This window comes from Pongo pygmaeus, chromosome 10 (genome assembly GCF_028885625.2).
Source record: "Pongo pygmaeus isolate AG05252 chromosome 10, NHGRI_mPonPyg2-v2.0_pri, whole genome shotgun sequence".
NCBI lineage: Eukaryota > Metazoa > Chordata > Mammalia > Primates > Hominidae > Pongo > Pongo pygmaeus.
In genome coordinates this window covers 14,898,046-14,922,548 of record NC_072383.2, presented here as the reverse complement: position 1 = coordinate 14,922,548, position 24,503 = coordinate 14,898,046, and the positions used below count along the sequence as shown (strand labels likewise).

Genomic DNA, 24,503 nt, shown 5'->3' with positions numbered 1-24,503 from the left:
TGGAAGCACCCTGATGAAGCTGGGGACACTGAGTTTGTAAATTCTGATGAAGCTTTTTTGCCAGAAAGAACAGCTTCCCCATCCCCAGTAGTGGCAACATCCACTCCCTGACCCATGCTGCCATCAGTCTTTCCAACTTTGTCTGAGGAAATAAAGCCTGTGATATGTGAGGCAACAGTGATGGCTGCCCCTGAGGCAGTTGCTAGGCAAGACAATGTTGATTCTTCTCAGAAGCCACTCCAAACACCTCTCTTTGCTTCTAGATGTATAACTACACTAAAGTACTGGTGGGCCCCTAGAGGTGAGGTTGAAGGTGTGACCTATGAGGAGGCAGGCTACACTCAAAAGAGAACTGTTTTGAGTTCTTTAATTCAAATATACAGAAATCTGGAGAACAGGCATGGGGATGGATATTAAGGGTATGAAATTATGGTGGAAGGAACAAAGTTGGATCAGGCTGAATTTCTTGATTTGGGCCCACTAAGTAGGGACTCTGCATTTAATGTTGCAGCTCAGGGAGTTAAAAAAGGTTCTAGTAGGTTATTTGCTTGGTTAGTTGAAATAAGGATTAAAAGATGGCACACTGTGAGTGAGCTGGAAATGATTTATCTCCCTTGGTTAATGTAGAGGAAGAGATCCAAAGACCAAGGAGATTGGGATGGTAGAGTGAATCAGTCACTTTAGAGCTAGTCATCCCAGCTGGGAGGGTCCAGAAGATATACCCTTTACCAATGCCTTGTGAAACAGATTTGCGAGGGCAGCACCTGTATCTTTGAAGAGCCCTCTAATTGCTCGACTCTATATGTCAGATCTAACAGTGGGAACCGCAGTCACTCAACTACAAAATTTAAATATCACGGAAATAACTGGATCCTGAGTTGGCAGGGGCCAAGTGGTGGCACTCAACTGTCAAAGGCAACGTGGGTATAGCTACCATAATGGACAGCACAGGCAAAGTGGCAATCAGAAGAGTCTGACTTGTATAGATCTCTGGCATTGGCTAATTAATCACGGTGTTCCTAAAGATGAAACTGATAGGAAGCCTACTGCAGTCCTACTTAATTTATACAACCAGAAAGCTTCTAGGTCAAATGGACAAAAGACCAAATTGAATAATAAAAACAGAATGATGACCCCTCAATCAATTTCCAGACTTGAGCCAGTTTACAGACCAAGAACCCCTTGAATGAAGGGGAGGCCTGGTCCCCTTGAGGAAAGACCCCACTACATTCCTGACAATTTATGCAGCGAATCTTTCTCCCATCCTTCCCCAAGGAGATTCTGGCCTTTTACCAGGGTAACTGTGCATTGCAGAAAAGGAAATGATCACACATTTCAGGGACTACTGAACACTGGTTCTGAGCTGACATTGATCCCAGGAGACCCAAAGCATCATTGTGGTCCTCCAGTTAAAAGTACAGGCTTATGGAGGTCAGATAATTAATGGAATTTTATCTCAGGTCTGACTTACAGTGGGTCCAGTGGATTCCTGGATTCATCCTGTGGTCATTTCCCCACTGCCAAAATGCATTTGACATACTTAGCAGCTGGCAGAACCACCACATTGGCTCCTTGACTGGTAGGGTGAGGGCTACTATGGTGGGAAAGGTCAAATGGAAGCCATTAGAGCTGCCTCTAAAAAACAGTAAATCAAAAACTATATCCCATCCCTGGAGGTACTGAGGAGATTAGTGCCACCATCAAGGACTTGAAAGATGCAGGGGCAGTGCTTGCCACCACATCCCCATTCAGTTCTCCCATGTGGCCTACGCAGAAGACAGACGGATCATGGAGAATGGCAGTGGATTACTGTAAACTTAATCAAGTGGTGACTCTAATTGCAGCTGCTGTACCAGATATGGTTTCATTCCTTGAGAAAATTAACACATCTCCTAGTACCTGGTGTGCAGCCATTGACTTGGCAAATCCTTTTTCTCCATTTCTGTCCATAAGACCCCAGAAGCAATTTGCCTTCAGTGGGCAAAGACAGCAATATACCTTTACTGTCTTACCTCAGGGGTGTATCAACTCTTCAGCTTTGTGTCATTATCTTATTCAGAGACCTTGATCATTTTTTGCTCCTGCAAGATACCACACTGCTCCATTACATTGATGACATTACTCTGATTGGGTCAAGTGGGCAAGAAGTAGCAAAAACACTGGACTTATTGGTGAAAGATTTGTGTGCCAGAGGATGGGAAATAAATCTGACTAAATTCAGGATCTTCTACCTCAGTAAAATTTCTAGGGGTCCAGTGATGTGGGGCCTGTCAACACATTCCTGTTAAGGTGAAAGACTAGTTGCTGCCTTTGGCCCTTCCTATAACCAAGAAATAAGCACAACATCTAGTGGACCTATTTGGATGTTGGAGGCAACACATTCCTCATTTGGGTGTGTTACTCCAGCCCATTTATTGAGTGACCTTGAAAGGCTGCCAGTTTTGAGTGTGGTCCAGAACAGGAGAAGGCTCTGCAACAGGTCCATGCTACTGGGCAAGCTGTTCTGCCACTTGGACCATATGACCCAGCAGATTCAATGGTGCTTGAGGTGTGAGGGGCAGAGACGGATGCTGTCAGAGCCTTTGGCAGGACCCCATAGGTGAATCATGGTGGAGGCCTCCAGGATTTTGGAGCAAAGCCCTGTCATCTTTTGTAAGTAACTACCCTCCTTTTGAGAGACAGCTCTTGGCCTGTTAACTGGGCTTTGGTGGAAACTGAACATTTGACTATGGGTCATCAAGTCACCATGTGACCTGAGATGACTATCATGAACTGGGTGCTTTCTGACCCATTTAGCCATAAAGTGGGTCATGCACAGCAGCATTCCATCATCAAATGGAAGTGGTATATATGTGATTGGGTTCGAGCAGGTGCCAAAGGCACAAGTAATTTACATGAGGAAGTGGCTCAAATGCCCGTGTCTCCCCTCTGATACCCTGCCTTGTCTTCCCCAGCCTGCACCAATGGCCTCATGGGGAGTCCCTATGATCACTTGACAGTGGAAGATTAAGACTAGGGCCTGGTTCACAGATGGTTCTGCACCATATGCAGGCACCACTGGCAAGTGCACAGCTGCAGCACTACAGTCCCTTTCTAGGACATCCCTGAAGAACAGCAGTGAAGGAACATCTTCTCAGTGGGCAGAACTTGGAGCAGTGCACCAGGCTGTGTGCTTTGCTTAGAAAGAGAAATGGCTAGATGTGTGATTATATAGATTCATGGGCTGTAGCCAATGGTTTGGCTAGATGGTCAGGGACTTGGAAGAAGCATGATTACAAAATTAGTGACAAAGAAATTTGGGGAAGAGCTCTGTGCATGGACCTCTTTAAGTGGTCAAAAACTGTGAAGGCATTTGTATTCCCTGTGAATGCTCACCAACAGGTAACCTCAGCAGAGGAGGATATTAATAATCAAGTCGATAGGATGACCTGTTCTGTGGACACCACCCGGCCTCTATCCGCAGCCACCCGTGTCATCGCCCAATGGGCTCATGAACATAGTAGCCATGGTGGCAGTGATGGAGGTGATGCCTGGGCTCAGCAACATGGACTTCCACTTACCAAGGCTGACCTGACTATGGCTACTGCCGAGTACCCAATATGCCAGCAGAAGAGACCAACACTGAGCCTTCGATCGGGCATGCCATTCCTCGGGGTGATCAGCTAGCTACCTGGTGGCAGGTTAATTATATTGGATCTCTTCCATCATGGAAAGGGAAGAGGTTTGTCCTCCCTGGAATAGACATATACTCAAGATATGGGTTTGCCTATGCTGCACACAATGCTTCTGCCAAGACTACTATCCACGGACTCACACAATGCCACGGTATTCCACACAGCATTGACTCTAACCAAGGCACTCACTGTACAGCTGGGTAAGTGCAGCAGTGGGCTCATGCTCATGGAATTCACTGGTCTTACCATGTTCCCCATTGTCCTGAAGCAGCTGGATTTACAGAACGGTGGAATGGCCTTTTGAAGTCACACTTACAACGCCAACTAGGTGACAATACTTTGCAAGTCTGGGGCAAAATTCTCCAGAAGGCCGTGTATGCTCTGAATCAGCGTCCAATATATGGTGCTGTTTCTCCCATAGGCAGGATTCATGGGTCCAGGAATCAGGGGGTGGAAGTGGTACCACTCACCTTCACCCCTAGGGATCCACTAGCAAAATTTTTGCTTCCTGTTTCTGTGACATTACGTTCTCCTGGCCTAGAGGTCTTAGTTCCAGAGGGAGGAACGCTCCCACCAGGAGACAAAATGATTCCATTAAACTGGAACTTAAGATTGCCACCTGGACACTTTGGGATCCTCTTACCTTTAAGTCAACAGGCTAACAAGGGAGTTAGTGTTGGCTGTGGTGACTGTCCCGGACTGCCAAGAAGAAATCAGTCTACTGTTCCACAATGGAGGTAAGGAAGAGCATACATGGAATAGAGGAGATCCATTAAGGCGTCTGTTAGTATTACCATGCCCTGTGATTGAGGTCAACAGGAAACTATAACAGCCCAATCTAGGCAGCACTAAAAATGGCCCAGGCCCCTCAGGAATGAAGGATTGGGTCACTCCACCAGGAGTAAAACCACTACCAGATGAGGTGCTTGCTGAAGGCAAAGAGACTACAGAATGGGTAGTAGAAAAAGGTAGTCATCAATACCAGCTACTACCATGTGACCAGTTGCAGAAATGGGGACTGTAATTGTCATGAGTATTTCCTCCTTCTTTTGCTAAAAACATGTTTGTGCATGTATGCACTTGTACAAACAAAATATCTTTATTTCCTTTTCCTTCATCATGTGACATAAGATTTATTGACTTCCTATCAACATTTAAGTATTGTTAACTTTATGTAATAGTATTTGGCTTGGGGATTGCTGCGTTTCTGGTTGTACAAAGGATAATTGTATTATGTTAGGCCTAAGTATGGTCTTATTACTCTCTTTATTTGAAGGCTGTGTATGATATTAGGAAATGTATATGGGTTCCGGTTGACAAGGGGTAGACTCGTGATGGTTAATACTAAATGTCACTTGATTGGATTGAAGGACACAAAGTATTAATCCTGGGTGTGTCTGTGAGGGTGCTGCCAAAAGAGATTAACATTTGAGTCAGTGGGCTGGGGAGGCAGACCCACCCTTCATCTGGTGGGCACAATCTAATCAGCTGCCAGCAAATATAAAGCAGGCAAAAAAAACATGAAATGAAGAGACTGGTCTAGCCTCCCAGCCTACATCTTTCTCCCCTGCTGGATGCTTCCTACTCTGAAACATCGGCCTCCAAGTTCCTCAGTTGTGGGTGTCAGACTGGCTTTCCTTGCTCCTAAGCTTGGAGATAGACTATTGTGGGATCTTGTGATCGTGTTAATATTTAATAAACTACTCTTTATATTATAGATAGATATAAAAATATACTATATCTATAAATTAATAGGATATGTGTGTGTGCGTGTGTGTGTGTGCGTCTTATTAGTTCTGTCCCTTTAGAGAACCCTGACTAATTCAGATTTTGGTATCAGGACTGGGGGTCTAGAAGAACCGAATATTAAGGATGGAGTTCTTTCATTGGTTTTGGGGTTTCTGGAGTTGGCTGCTTAATATGATTAGACCCACAAATGCTAAGGACTCTACTTCTAGTAGTATAAAGAACACTGATAGTACCTGGCGTGAACTGTTTAGAAAGTTATGCAAAATAAATGCATTTCACACTCCTGAATCACCGCTTGTGAGAGGCAAGGAGTTTAGTGACTCTACACACGATACCTTGGACCATATGTGGAGAACCAAGGAACATAATGAAACTGGTCAGTTCCTGCTAAGTTCAGGGGACAAAGTGATAAAAGAAAATGATGAACTCAGGGATTCTGTCTTCTGGCTTCTGAAGCAAATACTGAGCCTGAAATCTGCTAAGATTGCCCTGAGTGAGAGACAGTTATCTCCTATACAGAAAGAGCTGAAATTGTAGAAAAACAGACACAAGCTCTTATCATACAATTGGCTAACCTACAACAAAAGAGGCATGCACCAGACTCACCAGGTGCCTACAGTTAAAGTGAGGGCATTGATTGGAACAGCTTCCCTACACCCAGTGGGGGCAACATACCCTCCCTGACCTGTGCTGCCATCAGTCTTTCCAACTTTGTCTGAGGAAATAAAGCCTGTGATATGTGAGGCAACAGTGATGGCCTCCTCTGAGGCAGTTGCCAGGCAAGACAATGTTGATTCTTCTCAGGAGCCACTCCAACCACCTCTCTTTGCTTCTAGACGTATAACTACACTAAAGTACTGGTGGGCCCCTAGAGGTGAGGTTGAAGGTGTGACCTATAAGGCGGTATGCTACACTCAGAGAACTGTTTTGAGTTCTCTAATTTACATAAACAGAAATCTAGAGAACAGGCATGGGGATGGATATTAAGGGTATGAGAGTATGGTGGAAGGAACAAAGTTGGATCAGGCTGAATTTCTTGATTTGGGCCCACTAAGTAGGGACTCTGCATTTAATGTTGCAGCTCAGGGAGTTAAAAAAAAAAGGTTCTAATAGATTATTTGCTAGGTTAGTTGAAATAAGGATTAAAAGATGGCACACTGTGAGTGAGCTGGAAATGATTTATCTCCCTTGGTTAATGTAGAGGAAGGGATCCAAAGACCAAGGAGATTGGGATGGTAGAGTGAATCAGTCACTTTAGAGCTAGTCATCCCAGCTGGGAGGGTCCAGAAGATATACCCTTGACCAATGCCTTGCGAAACAGATTTGTGAGGGCAGCACCTGTATCTTTGAAGAGCCCTCTAATTGCTCGTCTCTGTATGTCAGATCTAACTGTGGGAACTGTAGTCACTCAACTACAAAATTTAAATACAATGGAAATAACTGGATCCTAAGTTGGCAGGGGCCAACTGCCGGCACTCAACTGTCAAAGGCAATGTGGGCGTAGCTATCGTAATGGACAGCACAGGCAAAGTGGCAGTTAGAAAAGTCCGACTTGTATAGAGCTCTAGCACTGGCTAATTAATCACAGTGTTCCTAGAGATGAAACTGATAGGAAGCCTACTGCATTCCTACTTAATTTATACAACCAAAAAACTTCTAGGTTGATGGAACAAAAGACTACATTGAATAATAATAACAGAGAATTATGACCCCTCAGTCAATCTCTAGACTTGAGCCAGTTTACAGACCAAGAACCCCTTGAATGAAGGGGAGGCCTGGTCCCCTTGAGGAAAGACCCCACTACATTCCTGACAATTTATGCAGCGAATCTTTCTCCCATCCTTCCCCAAGGAGATCTCTGGCCTTTTACCAGGGTAACTGTGCATTGCAGAAAAGGAAATGATCACACATTTCAGGGACTACTGAACACTGGTTCTGAGCTGACATTGATCCCAGGAGACCCAAAGCATCATTGTGGTCCTCCAGTTAAAAGTACAGGCTTATGGAGGTCAGATAATTAATGGAATTTTATCTCAGGTCTGACTTACAGTGGGTCCAGTGGATTCCTGGATTCATCCTGTGGTCATTTCCCCACTGCCAAAATGCATTTGACATACTTAGCAGCTGGCAGAACCACCACATTGGCTCCTTGACTGGTAGGGTGAGGGCTACTATGGTGGGAAAGGTCAAATGGAAGCCATTAGAGCTGCCTCTAAAAAATGGTAAATCAAAAACTATATCCCATCCCTGGAGGTACTGAGGAGATTAGTGCCACCATCAAGGACTTGAAAGATGCAGGGGCAGTGCTTGTCACCACATCCCCATTCAGTTCTCCCATGTGGCCTATGCAGAAGACAGACGGATCATGGAGAATGGCAGTGGATTACTGTAAGCTTAATCAAGTGGTGACTCTAATTGCAGCTGCTGTACCAGATACGGTTTCATTCCTTGAGAAAATTAACATGTCTCCTAGTACCTGGTGTGCAGCCATTGACTTGGCAAATCCTTTTTCTCCATTTCTGTCCATAAGGCCCACCAGAAGCAATTTGCCTTCAGTGGGCAAAGACAGCAGTGTACCTTTACTGTCTTACCTCAGGGGTGTATCAACTCTCCAGCTTTGTGTCACAATCTTATTCAGAGAGACCTTGATCGGTTTTTGCTCCTGCAAGGTATCACACTGCTCCGTTACACTGATGACACTATTCTGATTGGATCAAGTGAGCAAGAAGTAGCAAAAACACTGAACTTATTGATGAGACATTTGCGTGCCAGAGGATGGGAAATAAATCCAACTAAATGCAGGGACCTTCTACCTCAGTAAAATTTCTAGGGTCCAGTGGTGTGGGGCCTTCTAAGGTGAAAGACTAGTTGCTGCATTTGGCCCTTCCTACAACCAAAAAAGAGGCACAACATCTAGTGGGCCAATTTAGATTTTGGAGACAACACATTCCTCATTTGGGTGTGTTACACAGTGGTGTGGGGCCTTCTAAGGTGAAAGACTAGTTGCTGCATTTGGCCCTTCCTACAACCAAAAAAGAGGCACAACATCTAGTGGGCCAATTTAGATTTTGGAGACAACACATTCCTCATTTGGGTGTGTTACTCCAGCCCATTTATTGAGTGACCTGAAAGGCTGCCAGTTTTGAGTGTGGTCCAGAACAGGAGAAGACTCTGCAACAGGTCCATGCTACTGAGCAAGCTGCTCTGCCACTTGGACCATATGACCCAGCAGATTCAATGGTGCTTGAGGTGTGAGGGGCAGAGACGGATGCTGTCAGAGCCTTTGGCAGGACCCCACAGATGAATCACAGTGGAGGCCTCCAGGATTTTGGAGCAAGGTCCTGCCATCTTTTGCAGGTAACTACTCTCCTTTTGAGAGACAGCTCTTGGCCTGTTAACTGGGCTTTGGTGGAAACTGAACATTTGACTATGGGTCATCAAGTCACCATGTGACCTGAGATGACTATCATGAACTGGGTGCTTTCTGACCCATTTAGCCATAAAGTGGGTCATGCACAGCAGCATTCCATCATCAAATGGAAGTGGTATGTATGTGATTGGGCTCAAGCAGGTGCCGAAGGCACAAGTAATTTACATGAGGAAGTGGCTCAAATGCCCATATCTCCACTCCTGTCACCCTGCGTTCTCTTCCCCAGCCTGTACTGATAGCCTCACAGGGGTCCCTATGATCACTTGACAGCGGAACAGACGACTAGGGCCTGGTTCACAGATGGTTCTGCACCATATGCAGGCACCACTGTAAAGTGCACAGCTGCAGCACTACAGCCCCTTTCTAGGACATCCCTGAAGGACACTGGTGAAGGGAAATCTTCCCAGTTGGCAGAACCTCAAGCAGCACACCTAGTTGTGCACTTTGCTTGGAAGGATAGATGGCCAGATGCATGATTATATATATTTATGGGTTGTAACAAAAACTGTGAAGATATTTGTATCCTTTGTGAGTGCTCACCAACGGGTGACCTCAGCAGAGGAGGATATTAATAATCCAGTTGATAGGATGACCCGTTCTGTGGACACCACTCAGCCTCTTTCCCCAGCCACCCCTGTCATCGCCCAAAGGGCCCATGAACAAAGTAGCCATGGTGGCTGTGATGGAGGCGATGCCTGGGCTCAGCAACATGGACTTCCACTTACCAAAGCTGACCTGACTATGGCCATTGCTGAGTGCCCAATTCGCCAGCAGCAGAGAACAATACTGAGCCCTCGATACAGCACGCCACTCCTCGGGGTGATCAGCTAGCTACCGGGTGGCAGGTTGATTATACTGGACCTCTTCCATCATGGAAAGGGAAGAGGTTTGTCCTCCCTGGAATAGACACTCCGGATATGGGTTTGCCTATGCTGCACACAATGCTTCTGCCAAGACTATTATCCATGGACTCACAGAATGCCTTATCCACCGTCATGGCATTCCACACAGCACTGCCTCTGACCAAAGCACTCATTTCATGGCTAAAGGAGTGCGGCAGTGGGCTCGTTCTCATGGAATCCACTGGTCTTACCATGTTCCCCTTTGACTCGAAGCATTCAAAAGGAATGGACTTTTGAAGTCACAATTACAACCCCAACCAGGTGACAGTATTTTGCAGGGCTGGGGCAAAGTTCTCCAGAAGGCCGTGTATGCTCTGAATCAGCGTCCAATATATATGGTGCTGTTTCTCCCATAGGCAGGATTCATGGGTCCAGGAATCAGGGGGTGGAAGTGGAAGTGGTACCACTCACCTTCACCCCTAGGGATCCACTAGCAAAATTTTTGCTTCCTGTTCTTGCGACATTACGTTCTGCTGGCCTAGAGGTCTTAGTTCCAGAGGGAGGAACGCTCCCACCAGGAGACACAATGATTCCATTAAACTGGAACTTAAGATTGCCACCTGGACACTTTGGGCTCCTCTTACCTTTAAATCAACAGGCTAAAGAAGGAATTAGTGTTGGTTGTGGTGACTGTCCCGGACTACCAAGAAGAAGTTAGTCTACTGCTCCACAATGGAGGTAAGGAAGAGTATGCATGGAATACAGGAGATCCATTAAGGCGTCTGTATGCCCTGTGATTAAGGCCAATAGGAAACTACAGCAGCTCAATCTAGGCAGCACTAAAAATACTCAAGAATGAAGGTTTGGGTCATTCCACCAGGAATAAACCACGACCAGTTGAGGTGCTTGCTGAAGGCAAAGAGAACACAGAATGGGTAGTAGAAGAAGGTAGTCATCAATACCAGCCACAACCATGTGACCAGTTGCCAACTCAGGGACTGTAATTGTCATGAGTATTTCCTCCTTCTTTTGCTAAAAACATGTTTGTGCATGTATACACTTGTAAAAGAAAGTATCTTTATTTCCTTTTCCTTCATGTAACATAAGATTTATTGACTTCCTATCAACATTTAAGTATTCTTAACTTTATGTAATAGTATTTGGCTTGCGGATTGGTGCGTTTCTGGTTGTACAAAGGATAGTTGTATTATGTTAGGTTTAATTATGGCCTTATTACTCTCTTTATTTGAAGAATATGTACAATCTGAGGAGATGTGTATGGATTCAAGTTGACAAGGGGTGGATTTGTGATGGTTAACACTGAATGTCAACTTGATTGAAGGATACAAAATAGTGATCCTGGGTGTGTCTGTTAGGGTGTTGCCAAAAGAGATTAACATTTGAGTCAGTGGGCTGGGGAAGGCAGATCCACCTTTATTCTGGTGTGCACAATCTAATCAGCTGTCAATGAATACAAAGCAGGCAGAAAATGGGCTGGAGAAGGCAGATCCACCTTTAATCTGGTGGGCACAATCTAATCAGCTGTCAATGAATACAAAGCAGGCAGAAAAACACGAAATGGAGAGACTGGCTAGCCTTCCAGCCTACATCTTTCCCCTGTGCTGGATGCTTCCTGCCCTTCGACACTGGACTCCAAATTCTTCAGTTTGGGGATTCAGTCTGGCTTTCCTTGCTCAGCTTGCAGACAGCCTATTGAGGGACCTTGTGATCGTGTAAGTCAATACTTAATAAACTCCCCTTTACATATCTATTTATCCTGTTAGTTCTGTCCTCTAGAGAACCCTAGTATGTTTAAATGATATCAATTTTGGTGGCAAAATCATAAAGCAAAGCAGAATGACTAATAGAAAAGTAGGAACAGTGGTTACCTTTGATGGAAAGGAAAAGGGATGTAGTCAAGACAGGAATACAAGACTACTTACAGGATACTGAAAAATTTCTACTTCTTAACCTGATGAAGAGTTCATATGTAGTTCATTTTTTAATTTTTCTTTACTTTAAAGTTTAAATATGCCTTTTATATAAGCTTGTGTTTATGTGATATATCCTACTACTGCTTATATACATGTGGTTAATATATAATTTTAAAATGTCATATACATATGTAACATGCATGTAAGATATACGTAACATATGTATGTAACTAATATATGATATATACAGGAAACTACAAGCTTTCTTTAACATTTTCCCTTCTTTTCTCAGCCACTTTCCATATCTTTAAGACTCTCATTGAAGGCTATCCTTTACCATGATTTCCATCATCTGGGGTAAATCACAATTGACCATTCCCACTCTAATTAGGTAAGGTGTTTCTTAATAGAGTAGAGAATACACCAATATCAAATTGTGTACTGTACTAATACAGGCCATAAATAAAGTTAAATTGAAGACAACACTCAGAGCACAAATCAACTAGTATACATGAACAATTTTCTCTGTTTAACTCTCCTAAGGGAAGAAAAATAATAATAGATTAGTTTTGGTTATACTGCTATTTCTTTTTTAAAAACTATTTTTTAATTGACAAAAATTATATATATTTATGGTATACAACATGTCTGAAATATGCATACATTGCAGAATGGCTAAATCTAGCTAACTGACATATGCATGATCTCACATACTTACCTTTTTTGTGTGTGGTGACAATACTTAAAATCTGCTCTATCAGCTATTTTCAAGAATATACTACATTGATTTTAACTATACTATAGTTTCTATGTTGTAGTACAGATCTCTTGAACTTATAACAGTACTTTTATAATATGACATTATAAGAAATTTTTGCAAAATTTAACATTATTATATGCCATTCCAACTAAATGCTGAAGAGAACTACATGTATCTTGGGGCCATATACAAGAAAAATCTCTTACTATTTTGGGGATTGACCTGCCGAACAGCAGGAGCCTGCATAACAGTTCCTCGCAAGGGAGCCTGAGCTGGTGGTGCAGGAAGAGTTGTATAAACCACCTGGTGGTTTGCAGGAGCTCTTGGTACAGGGAGTCTTGTGGTCACCTGAGTTACTGGACGATGTGTTACATTCACGGTAGTTGGAGCTAATGCAAGGCAGAAAAAGATATTAAGAATACAGTAAATTCTACGTTAAGCAAACAGTATTAAATGGCAGTTATCTTTGCATAAAATCTAATTAACTAATAAAGACAGAAATAGAAATAACAGTCTCCTTTTATGATCTTCTAAGATAAAAATGATAGGGTCAATAAACATTAATAATATTAAAATCCAAGCTTCAGAGGAAAAGAACATCTCCACCACATCCAATTCCCTTCCCACTCTGGTTTGACCAGATAATAAGCAATGTGAAGATTTTTTAAAAAGGTGCAGACTTAAGAGTATGATGCCACAGGAGTGACTTAAAAGAGAAAAATCTCCTAATTTTAATTGTTCTTAGCAAAGTAGAATCATAAGCCCTCTAGGCCTTCTACCAAGGGGGTGTAAATCCAAAAGAGTATTTTTGTATTCCCAAAGATCAAGAAACTGACTGGCTATTGTTAATTCACATGTATTTTTCAAGTGAGCCAACCTATCTCTTTGACCATTATAATTCACATTTTGTTTAGCTGAACCAATCTCTTTTTTTAAAACAGTAAATAAAACCCATTAAACAACAGACTTCTCCCTTCTCTACTCTGGTATTCCTCCTATTGTATGTTCCAGAAAGCATTAATACTTTGAGTAATGTTAATAAATATTTATCAAAAAATGAGTCATAAACATTCGCTGACAGCATGTATCTATAATAATGATTTTTAGTGACACTTTCTTGTTAACAACTCTCTGAATTAGAATCATATTTTACAAATGACCACGTAGTAACTATATAATAAAAAATAACAAATCAATCTATTTTCTTATGGAAAAAATGGGTCCTATAAAAAAATAAATTTGGAGGAAAATACTGGCTATAACAAAGATAAAACGGTTTCTTTACTAAAGACTCTTTAGTCTTTACAGATCCTAACTTCCAATGTGAGTCTTCAGAAACAGGAAGAAAGAAGAAAGTATTAACAAGAAAGAACACTTATTTCTTCATCTCTTTACTCCCCATTCCATAATCTACACTGCCCCTGGGTTTGAATAATGACATTTCCTTCCAAAATATCTAATTTTGATGACTGTCATTATAACTTTGTATAAATGTAAAGAAAGACAGATAACACAGCTTCCAAGGTTGAACTTACTTATAACTGCCTATTTAGATAGAACAATGGTATTGAAATATGAGAACCAATATAAAATCTACACACCAGAAATAAAGTCACATAAGCACATTCTTTTGCCTGGAAATGTCAACAAGGTAAAATTTATTTTAACTGATAGGAAAGTCTGAATAAGCATCTAGGATTCTGAAATTCAACAAATCTAAACAGTCCCTACCAAAACAACCACACATTTGCTGCATCAACAATAATTTCATAACTCAAAGGTTAATTAACAAATAGTTTGCTAAATCACTATGGAAAATATCCTGATTCCTACAAGATATCTGGTGTTTTAAGTATAAATTTCACTGGATAAAACCCCACTTTAATTCAATGTTTTCCTTAATGAGAAGAGTACTAATATAAGTACTGTGCAGATAAATCTTCAAGCAATGGACTGCTATACAGAAGACAAACCATGTTGATTGGTTTCTGAACAGTTTAGGAGATACAGGCTAAATCTTGAAAATTTTGAATTTACAGCTTCTTGAAAGGTAGCAAGCATATGATTCCTGGTGGTAGTGTTAGACTAGTTAAAGCTATTTCAAGATAAGACACATTTAAAAATTCTTGTTTGATAGGTCAGTTATAACTTCTTGGTTACACTCAGAACAAGTCATACGCATCCCTTCCAGAGAAACTACAGTCATTTCTGCCATTTACAGAACATTTGCTGTGGCAGATGACAAATCTGCTAATTTTTAATTTTTTTGTAGAGACGGGGTTTCACTGTGTTGCCCAGGCTGGTCTCAAGAATATAACTCAGAATAATATTATTTTCCACATGCATTAGTAATCACCAGAGTTTTATTGATATGAGGTGAACATTATTTTGTGCAGCCAAGTAACTTTGAGAAACACTTTATATCTTAAATCATTTTTGGAGATTTACATTATAAACTAGCATAGTAAAGGCTCAGAGAAGTCTGCATTAAGAAAAAATCAATTTAGCTTTAAACTCAGCATTTCTCAAGCACATTTAACCATGGAACTTTGTATTCATGAAACACCTGTTAACACTGCAGAATAACTAGGAATATGGTTTACAGTTTCTAAATATTATAACTCAGAATATTATTATTTTGGATATGAATGCTTTTTAAAATTACTTCCATTTTTATTTATATAATGTTAAGTAAATAAATATATACTTTGTCTTTATAAGCATTCTTGACCAGTGCTGCTGCTTAAGACAGTCAGCAAAACTAAGTTATACTGCCTTCAAAAGGACATACACTGTAGTCCTCAAATTAACAATAAGAATATTAATTTTCTGTCTTATCTTTCCACTTAACTCCATAGTCATAGTTCTCTACAGGCAAAACCAAAGCTTCTACTCAATGATTCAACAAATTTACCTGTAGGTAGTAAGTGTATGGTGGTCTGAGATGGTCCACTTGTTGGCACCCCAGATGGTTGAAGAGGCGGTGCTGGTTGTATGGGTTGCAATGGTCGTGACACAGGCTGAGAAGAACTCATGGTTGATACAGGAGTGTGATTTAGCTTTTTGGGGTCTGTTAGTTAAAAGTGAAATATTATGACTGACAAGAAAAAAATTAGGAAATACAAGTCTTTCCTTTATGGACAAATTTTACTTTTGCTTGCCACTTGGGTGTCACATTTACCTCTAAGAGAATAATTTATTTCCATTTTACTTACATGTATTTTTGCTGATTTGAAAACTGAGTTGACAGCATATGTAATTTGCTGGTGGTTCCATCACAGATTCAAATTCATGTTTACAGAAATTCAGAAATAATCTTACTTGTAAATTCGGTACAATATGTCAACTAGAATAATTCATTACTTGCATAAATATATAATCTACCTACCTATAGGAAGAACACTCTTCTAGACAAATATCTGTAAACTGATGAGTTTTCACTGTGATCTTGAATTTCAATTACTACAATTATTTAGGTTCTTTGATAACAGTTGCTTATCATCACTATATAGTCTTTAAAATAGTCAAAGAATGACTAATCTCAAAAAAGGTCTTCAAAAGCCTATGAAATAAATATTTGCATCTCAGAAAAAACTCTTAAAAACAGGAAACCACTATGAAGATTGTGACCCAAAAGTCTTTCTTTCCAAAATAATCCCCATCAATTTCTGTCCTGTAGAATTCCACACTAAATGTAAATAAAACCCAAGGCTTTAACAATGGATACCTTAATGCCATTGGAAAACAGTGTACTTTAGGAATGTGAGAATTTGAGACAGACCCAAAGGTGGGGCAACAGAAAGACCGCATGAGGCATGGATGCTAGGGAAATGGTGAGAGCACTGAAAACAAACTTTAACTTTTTAATCCAGAATTAAGCCTACCTGTGTCCTCTCAAAAACCTGTATTTGTTTTTTTCTTTAGGGATCCATTATAATAGTCATGGCTGTCTATTAAAAATTAGTGAAAGCAATAGAGATAATGTGAAACTTTTAAAGAATAATCATACTGGCTTGAGTTCAACCCAGATGAAGGATGGCATACATTTCTCAATTCAGTTTTAAGTAACAAAACCAACTTTACTGTCATATAATCAGTTGTACAGCTATTTAACTTTTGTTTTCCTAAGCTCAACTAGACTGATTCCCCAAAATATTACTTTTAAAATATTTGAGTGTTTTAGAAAAAAGTAATATCTTTAAGACAGTAAGAAGTAACTCAGCACATATTATATTTTCCATGTGCAATAATCACCAGAGTTTTATAGATATGTAGCTGAACGTTATTTTGTGCAGCCAAGTAAGTTTGAGAAATACTTTATACCTTAAATGATTCTTGGAGATTTACATTATAAATTAGCATAGTAAAGGCTCAGAGAAGTCTGCATTAAGAAAAAAATCAATTTAACTTTAAACTCAGCATTTTCCAAACATATTTAACCATGGAACTTTATATTCATGAAACACCTATTAACACTGCAGAGTAACTAGGAATATGGTTTACAGTTTCTAAATATTATAACTCAGAACATTATTATTTTGGATGTGAACGCTTTTAAAACTTACTTCTATTTTTATTTATATAATGCTAGATAAAAGAAATTAATTCAAATGACCAAAATTAAATGTATACATATATATACAGTATCTACACTGAAACATAAACAGAGAGAGAAAAAGAACATTTAATGTAGAGACAGAAGAGGTGGATTTTACTCCCAAGACCCTTACTGAGTCTGAACTGTTTTCTCTAGGGCTAACAAGTCTCCTCAAGTCTAAAATGAGTATTACAGGATTTTTTTTGCAAGGATCAAGTGAAATAACAGATACAAAAACAGAGGTACTCCAAAAATTACAACATTCTCTTAATTGCTGTTTTCCCCTACACATTGTTCATACTCATTTAAGATTTGATTCTATTTTAATTTTTTTTTTTTTTTGCGACAGGGCCTCATTCTGTCACCCAGGATGGAATGCAGTGGCATAAACACAGCTCACAGCAGCCTCAACCTCCCAGGCTCAAGCTCTCCTCCTGCCTCAGCCTCCCATGTAGCTGGGACCACAGACACATGCCATCAGGCCCAGCTAATTTTTAAATTTTTTGTAGAGACGGGGTTTCACTGCATTGCCCAGGCTGGTCTCAAACTCCTGACCTCTTGCCTCAATCCTCCTGCCTTGGCCTCCCAAAGCACTGGGATTACAGGTGTGAGACACTGCACTTGGCCAAATTTTAAAATTCTAATCTAAAAAACTTCCATTCCAAAAAGAACACAAATAAACCAAGCATAATGCCGTAAACATCTGTCTTTGTAGAATATTGTACTGTATTAAGACAAAAAAAATGGTATCAAAACGTTCCTTAGTACAATTACTATTGAAGTACCTTGTGAAGCTCCACTCTCTTCATCATCCATTGTGAGATCAATGACACCACTTGAATCACTGCCAGTGGCTTTTCCACTCTGAAAAACAAAACTTCTACATTTTACAAAGAAAACTCTGGCAGATATACGTGTTAAAAAATGAGATGATAAGTGAGGTAAAATGAGACTACTGAGTAACCTGGTTCAATCTGGACCCCTAAATGGCTGTACCTGAATAAACAGAGTTTATCAGACAAATGCCCCAGGATACTCATGTGTTAAAACATCTACTATATGAAATATAATTTTCAAAAGAAATTCAAGACATTTTCTTAAAAAAATTAAGCTATCTGTTGCATACAGCAAATAAGATTAAATACAAACACTATTCATTTTGTGACATTTAAAATGTTGATCAATACTACTCTAAATTACCAATATTAATCCACCACAACACCAAAGGCAATCATTAAAGCTAGAATTGGGTTATAGAAAATAATCTAAATTTTTTTGCCCTAAAAAAACGGTATGGTATACTATGAAATCATATGGTATGCTATGCTATTAACTGTACATCCAAGCTGACCAGTAACCCATCATCCAAAATCATGAGAAATATTAGGATTATAAGAAAAACCTTTAAAACCACGTGATAGCAACCAAAAAGGAAGGTAAGACAACATAAACCTAAAGAGCCAGGACTCTGAAGTCAGTGTGTCTTACAGTTCTAACTTATTAGCCACTTGATTCAGATGGGTAATTATCTCAATTTCCAATATTTGAATAATGAGGCTATTGTGAGGATTAATCCAAATGTGTATATAAGGTGCTTAACACCATATATGATACATGGCAATTGCTTAATAACTGATAATCACAATTTACTTTGATATATTATACTGAGATCAATTCCAAATGATAAAGGTTTTCATCTGCAAAACTCAAGTTGAGAAATTAAAGAAAATAATGCCTTGACTTTATAATATCCAGGCCCAACCCCAAGACAATAATGCAATTCTAATTCTTATAAATCTTTCTACAATAATGATTTCACAGAAAATGGGTTATTTACAAACACCAAAAATCTATAAAATTCCAAACTAAAAGATCCCAAAAATCGTCAACAAATGTAAAGTAATCTTTCACTACAACATGTTATCATTAAGGTCCAGCTTTGAAAAGTGGAACTAACTTAGGACAAAAAATAAGTCAATACAAACTGACTCTAAGCAGAGCCAGATATTACACCCAGCAGATAAAGACTCGAAAGTAGCTATTAAAAATATGTTTAAAGCCAGGAGCAGTGGCTCATGCCTGTAATCCCAGTACTTTGGGTGGCTGAGGCAGGTAGATCACAAGGTCAGGAGTTCGAGACCAGCCTGGCCAATATAGTGAAATCCCATCTCTACTAAAAATACAAAAATTAGCCAGGCATGGTGGCAGGTGTCTATAGTCCCAGCTACTCGGGAGGCTGAGGCAGGAGAATCGCTTGAACCTGGGAGGCGGAGGTTGCAGTGAGCTGAGATCGCGCCACTGCACTCCAGCCTAGGTGGCAGAGCAAGACTCTATCTCAAAAAAAAAAAAAAAAAAAAATTCAAAGAATTAAATATAATAATAATGAACACACAAACAGGAAATTTCAAAAGAGAAAAAGAAACTGAAAAAAATAGAAATAATAAAACTGAAAAAATAATTACTAAAATAAAAATTAGCTTAATGTAGGCATAAAAGCAGATTGGAGGGGGCAAGAAAAACTCAAATGAAATTGATGCTAGAGCAATACGAATTTTCTAGTCCATAGGACACAAAGAAAAACAGAAGAAAATATGAAAAACGCCTGAAACTTGTGCAATAAGAAACAGTTCAGCAAAACCCTAAATGAGAAGAAACACAGATCTAAAGAAAAAATTGAATAATAACCAAAAACTTCCCAAATTTGGTGGAAAACATTAGTTTACAAATCCAAGAGGTTTAATGAACCTCAAGCAGAAGAAACACTAAGAAATCCATAACTATACACATCATAGTCCAAATACTGAAAACCAATAATGAAAAATTTTGAAAGTAAACAGAACAAATTACATGTTATACAGGAGCAAAGAGTAACTGCTGACTATTGGTCAGAAACTATGGAAGCAAGAAGACACTGGAACAATATATTCAAAATGCCGATAATTTAAAAAAAAAAAAAAACCCTTTAAGAATTCTATATCCAATGACGCTCTCCTTGAAAAAAGGAGACAAAAGATACAAAAGTACATTTTTTAGATACTAAAAAACCAAGAGAGTGTATCACTAGCAGATCTACACTGTAAAGATGAGCTTAAGGACATTCTTCAGTTTAAAAGGAAATACCAACTTGGATCATAGGAAGAAGAGGACCAGAAAAGGTAAACATAAGGATAAATATTAAAGACTGTATCTATTTTCTGTTCTTAATTTCTTTAAAATTCTATAAGGCAACAATTAAAAACAATGTATTTGGAGATCTACAACATGAAGATTAAAAACAATGTAATATATGTGCAAACAAGACCACAATATATGTGAAAACATGAACGTGATATTTAAGGAAAGCAACTCATTAAGGAGGTAAATGTACACATACAATTTCAAGGTTCCTATAATTAAGATTAGATACATACTGTAAACTCTAGAACAACCCCTAAAACACACACACACACACACACACACACACACACACACAGAGAGAGAGAGAGTGCTAAAAAGCTAACAGAGGAATTAAGACAGAATGTTTTAAAAAAAACTGATACAAAATAAAGCAGGAAAGAAGGTACACAGAAATCAACAAAAAAAGAAAACAGATGAAAGGAATAGAAAACAAATAGCAAAATAGCAGACCTAAATACAATCCTATCAATACTTATATTAACTATAAACGGTCTAAAAACTCCGACCAAAATGTAGAGATTATCAGATGGGATAACACAGCAACAAATCAAGAAATATGATATTTTTTTTCTCTTGTAGATTCACTTTAAATACAAAGACACAGACTGAAAGTAAAAAGCTGAAAAAAGTAACATGCAAACAGTAAACATAAAAATGCTGCTGTAGAACCATAAGCCAATTAAACCTCGTCTTTGTAAATCACTGAGTCTCAGGTATTTCATTTTAGCAATGTGAGAAGAGATTAATATAGTATGTGTGTGTGCATACATTCATATACATATATGGATGACTGAAGATGAACAGAGATTTGAACTAGAGGTTTAAATATGGCAGACGTAAGAATATATGTAGTAACTGAATCCCAGGAGTGAATGAGATCTCCCAAGAAGAGATGTAGAGGAAAATCAAAAGCATGTGATGTCATGGAAACCAAGAGAAACTGATGTTTCAAAAAGGAAGGATACTGAGTGGTGCTGAATGTTATTAAGAAGTCAAGGTGAAGAAAAAGGGGAAAGATCTGGACCAGGGTGGTTTCAGGAAAGAAAGGGCAACAAAAGTTACCGGTGGGGTGCAGGTGGGAAAATAGGTATGCGTATATATCTACATCCCTACACACATTCAAGGTGGGCAATAGTAACTACAAGGTCAAACAGTTGACAGAATATTCATTCACTTGGTGCTGATAAATGATTGCTAATTAGTATAATTTTTATTTCCCATATAACAAAGAAATGTGTGACTAATTTATAAATTGAAAATCATGCTTTTTCATGCTTTTCATAACCACGTTTTTTTCATAAAAATGCAACTTGATGGCAACTTTTGTCTCATCATTTACTATTAGCATTTATTCAATAGATAAGAATGCTTACTTAGGATAAAACATTACTAATTAGGGGCAGGGTAATAAGTCAAATATGTAGCCAGATTTCAAGGCAGTAGAGGGCAGTTAAGATGTCCTTAAAATACTACACTATAAGGCTATATGATATATGTGGCACTAATATACACTTTGGCTTTAAAATATAAATATGGATAGATACTTTTATTCTAAAGGCTTTTAATACAATATACGTGGAATATTGGTTTTAAACATTCGATTATTAGATCTGCATTCTTCCAAGAGCATCATTGCCTTTTTCCGATGATCATTTCTTAAACTCTACACACAGGTAACTTAGAAAATTAGCAAGATAATGAATATGGGGTTCTACCTCCTTATATGGTTTGGCTATGTCTTCACCCAAATCTCATTTTGAATTGTAGTTCCAATAATTTCCATGTGTGGTGGGAGGGACTGGGTGAGAGGTAATTGAATCACGGGGGCAGTTTCCCCCATGCTATTCTCATAGTAAGTTCTCACAAGATCTGACAGTTTTATAAGCGGCTTCCCACTTTGCTCTGCTCTCATTCTTTCCTCCCTGCCCTTATGTGAATAAGGACATGTTTGCTTCCCCTTGTGCCATGACTCTAAGTTTCCTGAGGCCTCCCAAGCCCTGTGGAACTGTGATTCAATTAAACCTTTTTCTTTAAGAGTTAAAAAAAAAATGCTGCTGTAACTATGTTAATATCAGAGAGACAAAGAGGGAAACTTTATAATGATAAAAGTATGGCAAGATTACAAATTATACATAAAAAACACCATGTAATACAGTGTCAAAACCTTTGAAGCAAAACTGACAAAATTAAAGGAAGAAATCGATTCACAATCACACCACTCTTAGTAATAGATAAACCACTACAGCAAAAGGCAATAATCAGTAAACATACAAATAATCCAAATTACACTATTAATCACACTATATTGACATTTATAAAACATTACACCCAACAGCAGCATACTCTTTTCAAGTGTAATGGTACATTCACTAAGATATATACCATAGATGGGGCTTTATAACACATATCTAATTTGTGTAAAAGTAACAAAGTCGTACAGAGGATATTTTCTGAATCCAATAGCATTAAATGAAAAATCAATAATAAAAAATTTGCAAAATCCCCAAATATTACGAAATTAAACAAATTACTAACTAAACAACCCAGGACCCAAAAGGAAATGACAAGGAACTACATGAAATAAAAATGCAACACACGAAAATTTATGGAATGCAGGCAAAGCAGTGCTCAGAGGAATATGTGTATCATTAAATGCTTATAATAGATCAAGAAGATCTACAAGCAATGACCTAATGATAAATTATGATTTTTATTGATCATAAACTGACAGATACAATTTATTATCATACACTACAAGTAGTTTCCTGAATAGACTTTCTTTTTTGACAAATAAAATTGGTAATTATTTCCATAACTATTAACTACATTTATAAGATAGTCATGATAGCTAGCACTACTCCTATTAGACTCTGTGCTAAATGCTTTATATGCATTAACACATTTACTCTTCCCAATATTTCTATGTGGTAAGTACTAGCACTAGCTCTACTTTATAAGTGAAAAATCTAAGGTGTTCAATAACTTGCCAAAGCACCCACTATTAAGTGACAGGCTCCAGGCTGTCTGACTGTAGACCTTATTATTTCTATGCCACCAGGTGGAAACGAACAAACACAGACATGTATACATATACATGTATCTTTACATTTTTTCCTGACAAAACATTGTCTGAGAAATCTAATGAGAAACACGTTTATATGTTTTTACAAACTGAAACCTTCAGTTTGAAATCATTAAAAAATTATATCAAATAGCTTTTAACACTAGAAATTTTATTAAAAACTTAGCTAATCATGTGTTGTTTTCCAAAATGACCAGTCTCAATAAGCAAACACTAAGAAAATTTCAAGAGAGCAAACATATTGGCTTTGTAGCTTTTTTGTAATGAAACAAGAATATACTTGAAAGGCACACTTCAGCAAATGTGAAGAAAGAGTTAACGCAGAAGAGCTGGTTGTTCATTCCTTGCACATCTCTCCAAGAGAACTTGGAACCATAATTGAGACTTGGTTAGTTATCAGGAACGTTGCCCTTGGAAGGTCATGTTAACAATTAATTCTCTTATATACACTCTGAACAGTGAATGAAGATTGATGATGTACACTTGGGTTTCATTGTTGGGATCCTGAGTTTCCAATGCCATGGCCAGTTATATAGAAAAATGTCACTATGTGACCAGACCTCCAAAAAACCTCAGACCCTGAGACTCAGTCAGGCTTCTCTGGGAAGACTCTTGGCACATGTCTCTAAGGTTAATAAGCCAGAGAAAAAACAAATTCTGTGCGATCCCAGACAGATGACTTGGAAGTCTTTGCCTGATCTCTCTGAACTTCAACTCTGCACATTTTTTTCCCTGTTGCTCTTGCTCTACACCTTTTGCTGTGACAAATCATAATGGTGAGTATAACCTACTACTGGGTCTTATGAAATCCTTCTAGCAAATCAGCAAACTTAAAGGTGAATCTTGAGTCCTTCAAAACAAAAATTACAGATAGCAACACTATTTTATAGCTTATGTTGATAATTTGAATAAATTTGTTTTTCACTATATAAAACATTAATAATCATTATATAAAATGATATATAGTAATAAAATATACAATAATAATTATATGCAATATGTTAATAAATACTTATTTGGGGATATCAGATAAATCTTCATTTAACAACTACAGAAAGAGAATATTTTACATATTTCATCACTTGCTAATTAACTACAGCTGACAAGCATTTCCACACTAGACATCCAAGTTTCTCTCTTTTTTTTTTTTTTTTTTTTGAGACAGTCTCATTCTGTCACCCAGGCTGGAATGCAGTGGCATTATCTTGGCTTGGCTCACTGCAACCTCCTCCTCCAGGTTCAAGTGATCCTCCCGCCT

General features: G+C 38.7%; 1 protein-coding gene across 4 annotated transcripts in view; it reads right to left on the bottom strand.

Annotated features, from left to right (window-relative positions):
• Positions 1-24,503, bottom strand: part of ATF7IP (activating transcription factor 7 interacting protein) — a 118,982-nt gene that overhangs the window by 9,318 nt on the left and 85,161 nt on the right. For all 4 annotated transcript variants that reach the window (XM_054444565.2, XM_054444567.2, XM_063672453.1 and 1 more), the window contains exons 11-13: positions 17,772-17,850; positions 15,304-15,459; positions 12,596-12,778 (exon numbers count right to left, since the gene is read on the bottom strand). In XM_054444565.2, the coding sequence (XP_054300540.1) occupies positions 12,596-12,778; positions 15,304-15,459; positions 17,772-17,850 (418 nt within the window). The remainder of the gene's footprint in view (positions 1-12,595; positions 12,779-15,303; positions 15,460-17,771; positions 17,851-24,503) is intronic.